General features: G+C 32.5%; 1 protein-coding gene across 1 annotated transcript in view; it reads right to left on the reverse strand.

Moving 5' to 3' along the window:
• LOC106457877 (alpha-soluble NSF attachment protein-like) overlaps positions 1–10,658 on the reverse strand; it is a 25,445-nt gene extending 14,787 nt beyond the window's left edge. Inside the window, exons 1-2 of the mRNA XM_013917326.2 lie at positions 10,398–10,658; positions 303–382 (exon numbers count right to left, since the gene is read on the reverse strand). Of these exons, the coding sequence (XP_013772780.1) occupies positions 303–382; positions 10,398–10,489 (172 nt within the window). The 5' untranslated portion in view covers positions 10,490–10,658. The remainder of the gene's footprint in view (positions 1–302; positions 383–10,397) is intronic.
• Between the last annotated feature and the right edge of the window lie 1,714 nt (positions 10,659–12,372).

Genomic DNA, 12,372 nt, shown 5'->3' on the forward strand with positions numbered 1-12,372 from the left:
ACCTATATTGTCTGAATCTTTTGCTGAATTTCAGCCATATTCTTTTTAAAATTCCATTTGGAACAACCTGTATTGGCTGGATCTTTTGCTAGGTTATAGGCTCAATTTTTATAAAGTCATTAATAATAGTACTTTGATTACAACAGTATTGAATAAAGGCTGTAATTAACACTTGAACAAAAGATCCAAACAGTAGCATTGTTTGCATGTACAACAGAACTGATATACAACATTGGTAATTCTCCCGAAATTAGATGGGGTGGGGGGCAACCCAACCATTTTCACAAGTTCTTTACACTTACCTGTCCATTTCTTGGCCATCTTGAACAAATTTGCAGCTCTTGTATACATTTCACATGCTTCTTCCAGCTTCGATGAACCTCTGATATTAAACAACTTAATTACATATTCATGCATCAATGCTGATAAGAAATATTCTTTGTAAAAGCAGTTTGTACAATTTAAAGTTTTAAAACAATATACAAAACAATCAACTCCAAATGCTTTCTTCACATGAATAGACTAACCCCTGATTTGTTTTTTTACTGTAAAATTTAATGGCTCATTCTACCCGCCCAAGTGGTATTTAGTTAAACCAAATAAAATGCTCTTTTAGGTGGATTACTTCAAAAAGATAATTGCACATCATTATTCCAGGCAATTCTTAATTTATTTCAGTTCCAGTTTTTGTTTTATATGTTTAATGCTACCCCTATGAATAAATAAATGTGAAGTTAAGTTTACATCAATATATTTTCTAGTGATATAATCTAAATCCATAAAGCTTTGCTAGAATGATGCTTCAACAACAAGTTTTATAATTAATTACACACACACACACAAAATTATATTTTCATGTCATTACACTATCAGAAATTAAAAACAAAAACTCAAGCCATAAATAAATTTGGTTAAAATAAGTTATGAAAAATCATTTTAAAGATGAATATGCAAAACTTATAAAGTACAAAGTTGTATAAGATGGGAATTTTGCTACAAGGGATGGTTAAAAAATATATATATTTTTTTTTATGGAGACTGTCCCACCTCTAATGGATCTACCATAGGGTGTATTTGCATAAATAAACTTGTTTACCATCACATCCCTACATTTTACTTCTGTACTGAATTTTAAGTGTGTCTACTAGTGTATTTTTCTCATCATATTTCAATGTGAGCAATGTAGACAAGCTACTTATGTCTTGTGTTTGTTCATTTTCATTAGGAAATGTGATATATACTAAAAGATACTTCTTAAAGTATGGTTCTGGCTATTACAACATATGGACAACAAAGGACCACCTGGTTTTTCAAGGCTGTTCCTGCATTCCCAATCTCTAGGAAAAGTAAAAACTTAAACCTACCCTTTATTTTTCAGGAAATTATTAATTCCCCTTATCAACTGTTGTTAAGTGCAGACCTTCATTACTTTCAGTGGCAACACATTCCATAAGCCAATCACACTGTTAGAAAAATAATACTGTTTTGGTTGGAGCCTAGCCTCACTTTTCAGTCTTAAATTTGTGTTCCTTTTGTCCTACTTTTATTGAAATATAACACACAGAAATCAGAAACCTTTATCCTATCAATTATTTCATTATTTCCAGAAGTTGTTATACTAACTGATTAAGCTGAACAAATTTGAATTAATCAAATATAATAACGAAAAAATTATGAAGGCAATATTTGATTACTGGATAGTTGGAATAATCAAAAACAGTAATAATCAGAAAAACTAATTTTGATTAATTGATTATTTTCATAAAATTAATTGATTTAATCATAATTTCAACTATTGGATAGTTGTGATAATCTAAAACAGTAGTAATGGGAAACACTAGTTGATTATTTTCATGATATTAATAATTTTAATAGTAATTTTGATTAATTATTATATGTGATACACAATGATGTAACTGATCATCATACATTGTTGATTATATTGAGTGATCAACTTAATTGCCCAGTTCTATTCAACATGTGATCAAAATTATAACTCAAATGCATATTCATGCAATCACTATTAAAGGTTATTTGCCAAATATTTGTCTAACTAATCAACTGATTCAAGTCATTGTGAGGTATCTCAACACAGCTAAAAATACCCAAGATAATTCATCCATAAACCTTACTAATTTTGCTTCTATCAATACCATTAATGGAAATAAGAAAACACAAAGGGCCAAGTACTGACCAGTGAGGCATTCCACTAGTAACAAGTGTTCATTGTGAATGATTATTAACAAAGTTTTTGTTTTTCAGTTTTCTAACCATCCTAAAATTCAATTTCCTAGTATTTATCCAACCCATTATCAAAAGCTTTTGAAAATTTAAGTGCTTCATGTTTACACCCTTTCCAATCATTGACATAACATGTAATATCCTTGAAAATAAAGTTTAATAAATTAGTAAGAGAATATCTCCCTTTAGTGAAATCATAATGATATTCTTTTATGATATACTTTACAAGATGAGTTTCCAAGCTTCTATTAAACACTCTATAACTTTTCTCATTATAAAAGAAAGACTAATTGTTTATAATTTTTAGGGCAACTCTTACCCTCATTTTTAAGATGGAGCAACATTTGTAATTTTCCAGTCTTTAGACACCCACCCAATGTCTACTGACCTACCAGCAATGAAGGAGAAAAGCTCACATATCTGATCTGTGACCTGATTTAAATTCCTGGGGAATACATTGTTTGGTCATAGTGCTTTATTTATTTTTAATCTCCTAATTTTTATTTTCACCACCATAATTTAAGCCAATCTCAAAATTTCCCATGAAATACTCAGTCAGGAATACTGTTAACATCCTCTCTTGTCATATACACTATTGTTTATGAAAATAAAATGATTTATTTATTCCACAAAATTTACAATTTTTTAAGTGGGGTTTGTTACACTATTTAATAAAATTATTCATTATTTCATTTTGTATATGCTAAAATATACTTAAAAATATTAGAGTCCAGTTTATTCTGTAATAGTTGTTTCCACCAATTAACTGCTATTTCTCCAACCCTTGGATTATTGAGTTCCATGTTGGATTGTTCCTCATTTATGGGCACTTAAAAATATTATTAATAGTTGTTTCTTCATGGTTATAATGGGTGTATCTTCTTGATCATATGATAATCAGTTTTTTTTCCACTCTCGTGAACATTTCCATATTGTTGTTTTGTACATACAATTCTGTTGACTTTGCTACTTTCATCACCAACCAAGTAATTCTTTCTTCTGACTGACTTGTTAATATCTTTATAAAAGTCACAGTGTTTTAAATTATTGATTCTAGTCCACATTACTTGGATTTCTTGCTCAAGCATTTTTTAAGTATCTCTTATAATGCTCTCATGATTTCTTCCAATGAGGCTTTTTCCCTTCATGAATTGCATCACTTCACCATTTCCTACCAGGTTTAGTTGCTTGGTAAGCCATGTAGGTTTTTCACTATGGTCCATTAGTTTCATCCTTTCCTGAAAACAAACCTTTAGGTATCTACTGTCATTTTCAAAATTGTAATAACATATTTGACACTTTTTCTGATCCCTTTATAATCCATACTTATCTATCCTCCTTCCATTCTCCACAAGTAATCAGGTGTATTTCTGTCTAACATAGAATCTTCTTCATATTTTGTTTTGCATTTTTTAAGCTCTTCATTAATATTCCAACCCCAAATTTCCACTCCATACACCAACACATTCGAAATCACTTTTAAAAGCATATATCTTCGTGTTCCACTCTTGTATCCAATTTTCCTTCACTAAACTTCATGCTGTACTGACGATTCTTTCCACTCTGCTGCTTAATGTGTTCCACGATAATATTTTTTGTACAAAATTAAACTCCTAAGTACTTGTACTTGTTGACCACCTTAATAGGCTAACCCTTGTATGTCCACTTATCTTCTTTACTAAGCCTCCCTCCATTATGGAATATCATCATCTTCGATTTTTCCAGATTAATAACTAGATCATTTCTTACCACATATTTTTCACATGCTTTAAACACTTCTCTCGTGTTGTTTCAATGCCAGCCAGTGCAACAATGTCATCCATGAATTTAAGATCAGTTTTTTTTGTTTTTTTTTTTATTTCCAATAACAGTTCCTCCAATATTTCTTGTGATCCATTCATCTTCCCAATCATTGATAAAAGTACTAAATAACACTGGGCTTAACAGATATCTTTGTCTCACTCCTTTTGAAGTCCAAAACTTATCAGATTGTCCTCTTGGTGAAAAGATGACATTCCTTATTTCTTAATAAATACTCTTGATCACCCTGTACAATTCTTCCTCTAATCTCCATCTTTTCACACAGCTTCTTCCTACTGACCTTGTCAAAAGCTGCTCTAAAGTCAATAAAGCATGTATACAATCTTCCTCCCATTCTTCTTAGCTTATTTTCAATTAATGTAATCAACACAAAAATGTTATCTCATGTTGCATAATTGTTCCTGAATCCTGCTTGGTTTTCCTTAATTAGCCTTTCTTTTTTGAGCCAGTCCATGAGCCATGTAGTCATCATGTTGGCCAATATCTTGTACACAGTGTTAAGAAATGTGATTTCTGTAATTCCTTGGGTTACCTTTCTCACCAGTCTTGTAAATTGGCAATTTAGTCCATCCCTCCAACTGTCAGCACAGGTCTCACTATTCTATTTGAGTAGTTGCAAAAGATCCTCTCTCATTTCATGTACAAGTGCCTTAGAAAATTCATTGATTTACATGTTCTCACCCAGCAACTTGCCATTCTTCAGTTTCTTAATTGACTTAGTCAATTCTTCTTGTTTGAATTCAGTGCATCCAATTTGTTATTTTCAAATGGTAACACTCTGTGTTGGAGTTCTTGCCATCAATTGTTGCTACTTGTCTATTCTCATTCTAATAATTGCACAAATTGTTTTCTCTAGTGGTGTGTAGTTTTTTTTAACCTCTTGCTTCTTAGGATGCTTTCTAAACTTAACATGTTGCCAGAAGAGTTTGCTGTTCTTCTTGATCTCCTTCCAAATCTTTTCTTTCTTCTGAATTTGCATTTTCTAATATCTCTTCCTGAGGTTTCTTCTTGCTATAATATAATGGGTCCTACCAACTTCTTTTCTTGTCTTCCTAAATTGTCTCAGTAATCTTCTCACCAGTCTGTTCCTTTGCTTTTATTCACTATCCTAGAAATGCTTCCTTTTAGTTCTTGTCTTATGTTTGATCCTAATTTCCTCATTGCTCTTCTTAAAAATTTCATTGAGGACCTTTATTCTCCTTCCCATATCTTTCTCATTTTCCACTAATCACGTCCCAGGTTAGCCATGAATTATTGTCTATTAATTGAATTCCATTTACAATACCACTGAGCCATAAAGATATCTTTCTACTCATGTCCCATTTCATCTTTCAACCTCACTTCAATTGGTATATGGTCAGATTCAATTCTTTCAGCAATATACACTGCCATAATATAATTTTGTGCATCATTCTTCATGATGAAATAGTCAATAAACAAGCCATTTCCACTTCCAACAAAGGGCAGTTCCCCTTCACAGTCACCTCTGACTTATTCATTTAAAATTACACATCCTTCATCATTGCACTAATCCATTAGTTTTTTTTCTCCTCAGCATTGGAGATTTTACCTTCAGAACTCCTCATTAGGGTCCATTTCTCTTCTAATTCTTCAATCTCTAAATTCATTTCATGTTCATTACCGGTTCTTGCATTGAAGTCTCCAATTAAAACAGTATGCTTATCCTCCATATAATTGTTGACAAGTCCTTAGAAAGTTGGTCTAAAGTTCCTTCAATTCCAAAATTGTCATACATGCTAATTATTCTTCATTCAACATGATTATGGGAATTTCATATTGTAAGTCCTAACTTCTATGACTTGCAGGAGATTAATGGAGACAATTTCTTGGCAATTCCAATCAGTTGTCCACCTTTACTCTCCTTCAAGTTTAGTCTTTAACAGCTTACTTCATACCATTCATATTTATTATTAAGTTGTTTGGCCCACGTTAGTTTTAGTTTCTTCTTAACCAACATTTCAACTAAGTAATGCCAAAACTATAAATATAGTTCCAAACATCAACATTTTTGTTATAAAGTCTTGACACATTTCAAAAAAGTAATTTTCTCATTTCATCCCAGGTTAAAGTCTGCACTTCCTTGTTCCTACTATTTTGTTCCAAGGGTCTTTTCTTAGTTCCTTTCAAGGTTTCAATCACTTTTTTGCATTCCTATTCATTGGTGAGTGGCCTATACTTTTCCATAAATGTTTTTTTATTTGTCCTCCCACAGCAAGTTCTCTGTCTTTCCTTCTTCAATGAGTTTTTCTTCTCCTTTACTTCATTTTCACCATTTCCCATCTAAGCACAATTTCTGAAATCCCAACTTTGTTTTACATCATTTCTTTCTTACATCCTTAGCCATCTGATGTAACAACACTTGTATCTTCCTCATTTCCAGTGCATAGTCTTTGTTCCTTTCAGCTTTCCTCTTTTCTTTTATTCTCCTTTCACTAAATTTAACTGTGATTGGTCTGTCTCTTCCTTGCATTTTCTTTCTTACTTATATGCATGTTCCAAATTGTTTATTTTAATCTTCATCTTACAATCCTTTCTTTACTAATTGTTCACACTGCTCCCAAGGTTGCTAGTCAGGTCCTTGAAGTCCCTTAACCACTAAATTATTCTGTCTTGAACGATTTCATATTCTTCAACTTTACTTTTTAACCAAATTATTTTCTTGTTCATACTTACGATTTTTTCCTCTAAATCTGTTATCTTCTTTTCCTAATGTTTTCATTCTTCAGTTATTTCTTCAATCTCCTCCAGCTTTTTATTTACTAACTTAATTTCCTGCATTAGCATTCTCTTCAGGCTCGTTTTATTGATTACACTTCTTTCTTTTTGTTTGCAGGGAATGCATAGTTTTTCCTGAGGTTTCAAATGGATCCTTCTTCTCGTCATGTGCAAAAATTGTTAGTTTCAGCGAGACACTACTTCTCTCTCTTCCATTGTACAGTGGTTAGGTTGTGTACCTCCTCTTCAAAACAAATCAAAATGGAGAGATACCAGCACTGATCTTGATTTGTAACTAATTCCTGTGTTTCTACAAACTCAAAAACTTTGCTCTTTGTTACTCAAAAATTTTCAGGTTTCAATGATGAGTGAAACTTTCATGTGGCAGCCACCATTAAACTCTTACAGCACCTCCCCAAATATTGTTTATGCTAAAGATCCCTCTTTTGTCACAATTCAAAATATTTAAACATTTAATTTTGTAATGCAAATGTAAAACATGCAAAAAGTAACCACAAATCTAATCTTATGCACACCCTGCATATCAGCCAATAAAGTTGAAACTTACTCAGTAGCACCAATTGCATGGTTAAACATTAGTAATTACATTATCTAATGGAATTCAGGCAGTTTTATAGTTATGAGAATGTTTCAAATGCCTAATCACTTAGAGTATTTTCTAAGGCTCACACTGAAATAATGTTGGCAAGACATCATTAAGTCATGTTGAAAGAACACAAATGTGTTGATAGACTTTCAAAATGACATTTTTATTATGGGTGAATTATGGGAGAGGTTAAATACACTTTTATGGCCATTTTTGTACTTTTTAATATTTATAGGTCAAAATGAATATAATATACACAAGTAAAGGAATTTGAAGAGTGGACAAAACCCTAACTTTATGGACCTTTGTCCTTATTTTTGCGACAAAGATGTAATTTAGGAACTATATGTAAAAATAAATGAAAAGCACTTGTAAAAACAATGAACAATAGTATGGGCAACATGTTTAAAGTATGTTAGTTTTGGTGTGATGCATTTTGCAATTTTAACCAAAGTAAAAAATAATAGGTACTTTAATTTCTAAAGAGTTTACAAATGCCACACTATGCATGAAAATGTAAATATACCTTTTAAAAATGTTAGTAGCATAGAAAAAAAAAAGTTTCACTAAACAGCAGTTGTAAGTTTTATCATTATGTTTTGTTAGGATATTTCAAACAAATTTGACAGTTACAAGACAGTTAAAGAATGTATCTAGTAATAATTTAACTAGAAACACACTCAACTTTAACCAATAACACCCGATTCACATTTTCTTGATTTTCCAGGTTACTCCTGACAGTAGAAAGTTTATTCTTTCATTAAGTATTTTTTTAATTGTTGAGCCATACTTAATATTTTAAAAAAGCTTATTTCATAAAGGGTGATTTTGAGATTATTCAACATTCATAAAAACCAAATACAGGACGCAAAAAAAAAAGTCCAAAATATCTTAAATAGCTCATACTTAAAAAACATTGACTTAAAATTGAATATTTAAACAATATGCATCATAGTATTCATACTATATCTTAACCAAAAAATAATAATCTTATATTTTTTTCAAAGAAATTATCATAAAAATACATTTAAAAACTGCTTTCATAAATGGAAGTATCCAACTCAAAAGGTTTACAATAAAAGTTATTTGTTCAGTTAAATCTGAAAAAAAAGAAAGAAAATATTTTCTTTCCCTATGAATACAACTGTAGAACCTTAATTTATAAGAACATAATATTCTGGAACAACATGGGACCTATTGGTCCATCTCAACTGTCTCATTCTCTAAACTCATATATAAAGCTATTAATATATAAATTTAAAAAAAATCTTAAAGCCAGCCCTTATCAAGCTTTGTCTTAAACTCATTTAAATTTACTGCCTCCACAACTTCCAAAGGTAGCCTATTCCAAATGCCAACCACCCTGTTAGAAAAATAACACTGTCTTAGCTGCAGATGACTCCTACCCTGCCAAAATCTATATTTGAGTCCCCTAGTCTTACTATTCTTACTGTTAAGTATGACAAAAGATGATGCATCTACACTATCGATTCCCTTTACAATCTTAAACATCACAATCAGATCTACTCTAACTCTTCTTTTTTCAAGAGAAAACAGTTTGAGAAATTTCAGTCTCTCCTCGTATGACAACCCCACAATCCCAGGCACCATTCTAATAACCCTTCTCTGAACCATTTCCATCAATTCAATGCTCTTCCTAAGGTAAGGAGCCCAAGACTGAATGCTATACTTCAAATGTGACCTATACAATGAAATTATAACTTCTTGTTAGATACAACCTAAAATCCTATTTGCCATACCACTAGCAACAATACACTGCTTGGATGGTTTAAGAGACTAATCAACCATTACACCAAGATCCCCTTCTTTCATGACACTGTTAAGGTTACTTCCAATAAAATTATTTACTTATAATTCAAATAATGATAACCCACATGCATTAGCTTGCATTTAATATAATTAAAACCCATCTGCCATTTATCTGCCCAAATCCCTAAATGATCTAAATCATTTTGTAAATCAGCAGCATCCTCTTCATAACTAGCAACACCCAAGACCTTAACACCATCAGCAAATTTAATTAACTTATTGCTCATTCCTTCGGCTATGTCACTGATGTAAATAAAAAAGAGCAAAGGTACTAAGACTGAGCCCCGAGGTACTCCACATTTAGCATTAATCCAGTTTGACTGAACTCCATTTGTAACAACCCTTTGCCTTCTTCCATCCAGCCACTCTTCTATGCAATTTGCTAACTAATCCCCTACACTTACAGATATATATTTTTTTACAAGCCTTTACACACCTTGTCAAATGCTTTCTGGAAATCCAGATATACAAAATCTACACCCTTATCCTCATCTACATAAACAATAACATTTTCAAAGAATGTCAAAAGATTTGTAAGGCAAGATTTTCCCTTAGTGAAACCATGTTGACTATCCAATAAAATTCTAAACTTTGTTAGATGGTTTTGCAAAGCATCTTTTATCACACTTTCCAAAATCTTCCCACAGCTGATGTAAGACTAGTGGGCCTAATAACAGTATAATTACTGGGACAATTTTTACACCTCTCTTGAAAAGAGGAGTGACATTAGCAAACTTTCAATCCCTTTCAATGACTTACAAAAAATAGTAACAATTATTGCTTTCGACTAAATCAGTAAATGCCATGTTTGCTTAATTGATCACGTAAATATTACAAGACAGTGGGCGAGAATTTTAACATAGGTGTGATTTTCATCCCAATTTAGTTATTGTTTATCCTAATATGTATTTTAAATACAAAAAAAATTCACCAATCATTCAAACTCAAAGGCGCCATTGCGTCAATCAATGTCTCATTTATTTGATTTAATAACTTAATTTCAACTAACTCACTAAGTTCTGATAAGATCCTGCTTTTGAATTAGATTAGGTATGAGATATTCCAAGAACGATTATATTAATCTATAATGTTATTATAAAAATGTAAAACCATGGAAGAAATAGTTTTCAAAACACCAATCTGCAAATGTGTGTTGACTCACCCAAAAAGCTGACCGAAAAACCCTTGCGCAGAATTCACTTTCTTCTCAGCGTCACTAATAAGCTGTGTTGCTTTTTGTTCACTATCTGCCATCCTAAAATTCGCCAATTATAAAAACAAGTGAAAAATGTCAATTTTCAAAGAGTTTTATAACTTTTAAACACCAAATTCACTGCTACAGAAATAGCGTACAAATCAATTCAACCGTATGTGTCAACTCATTTCGTTCGATTGAGCCACACAGGATAAATTATAATCTAGGTACCATGTCTATCCTGTTTTATACATAATAATTATACGCAAAATAATTTTTAAAACACTAAGCGTGAAAATATATGTTGGCTCATTTTAAAAGCAGACCGAAAATCCCTTGTGCAGAATTCACTATGGTATTAATATGTGGCTTTTATATGACATAAAAGAACTTAACTTACAATAGGAAAAGTAACAATAAGTTTTATGACGTCATCTTCTTATTAAATATTTATATTTTAATTTTGCTCTTACTTGTTTAAATTTGATCTCGCCCCCTTTTCTCATGATATACATTAAATATTTCAAAACCCGAAATAAAGAGTGTTGGTATCTGAAGAGTTTCTTATGCACTGATTTGAGACCCCCCCCCTACTCCCCAAACCCCTTTGGATTTTGGCATAGTCGTTGCTAGTGGGGCCTAGCATGACCTAGTGGTCAGTTTAATAACAAACATTTTGGTCTTTTAATAGACCAGGAGGGTTGGAGTAAACCGCACTTGCCCCGACCCCTTTCAGGGGAATGTCCATGTAGGTATCTTCATTTACATTCTTGTGTTGTGCATAACATCTCTTAATTCGGTGTTGTAAAGCCTTACACTTAACGAACAATTCCACATATGCGGACAACACATTCCAAACGTTTGAAACTAATCTAATACATTTTATATAAAATACCCTTTAAATGTATTTGTTTTAGTCCAAACGAGTGTAGGGTTTAAGGTCTAGTGGTAGGTATCCTTATTAAATCCTTATTTCTAAAATAAATGTTTACAGGTAAGAAGTACTTAGGTCTACTTCCATCATGTACGTAATAGCGATCAAGTTCATAGAGTAGGTCATTCTTTTGCTAATTTTTCCAAAGTAATTTAGAGTATTATGCAAAAGTCTATCGGATATTGTTTGTATGTTTGCATAGCTGTGCATAAATTGTGATGAGGTACTACGGGTGACTTTATATGCTGTGGTAATAACTGAGTTATGTATAGATTGTACTTTATTTATGTGTTTGCGAGTTATGTTTATCCATGCGGGGCATGCATATTCTATTGGTCGTTTGTTAATTACTCGTAAAAATTATTTCCACAGTTCCCGATCAAACATCAACTTTGATGGAGTGTATCCAGTGGCTTCATACTCTGTTGTCCTATAGGCCATCAACAGTGGAGGGAGTAAGACATCCCAGTCATCTTGGCGGCTATTACAAAACTTTGCCAATTCCTGTCCCAGTGTCCAGTTGTACTTTTCTACCATCCTATCAGACTGTGGGTGAAGTGGCGTTGTTCTGGTCTTTCGTATGCCAAACAACTTGAAGCATTCATGGAGCACAGCTGATTCAAAGTTACGGCCTTGATCTGATTGCAGTTCGTATGGCATACCAAATCTGAAGAAGAAATCACTAATAGCCGAAGCTACAGTTGTAGCTTCCTGATTTGGTATTGCATATGCCTCAGGCCACTTGGTGAAATAATCCATCACCACACAAATGTACCTGTTTCCAACACGAGTTTGAGGTGAAAGACCAGCAATGTCAACGGCTACTCTTTCCATTGGTGTGCCAACTTGACATAACTTCATTGGAGCACATTCCTTATGCTTGGGTCCCATTTTAGCACAACATGTACTGCATGTCCTGCACCATTCTTCCACATCTTGCTTCATACCTATCCAGTAAAATCTCTGCTATAGGTGACTCAGTGTCCTCCTGTTAAGCTATCATGGGAT

Source organism: Limulus polyphemus, unplaced genomic scaffold, assembly GCF_000517525.1.
Source record: "Limulus polyphemus unplaced genomic scaffold, Limulus_polyphemus-2.1.2 Scaffold384, whole genome shotgun sequence".
In the NCBI taxonomy this organism is placed as follows: domain Eukaryota; kingdom Metazoa; phylum Arthropoda; class Merostomata; order Xiphosura; family Limulidae; genus Limulus; species Limulus polyphemus.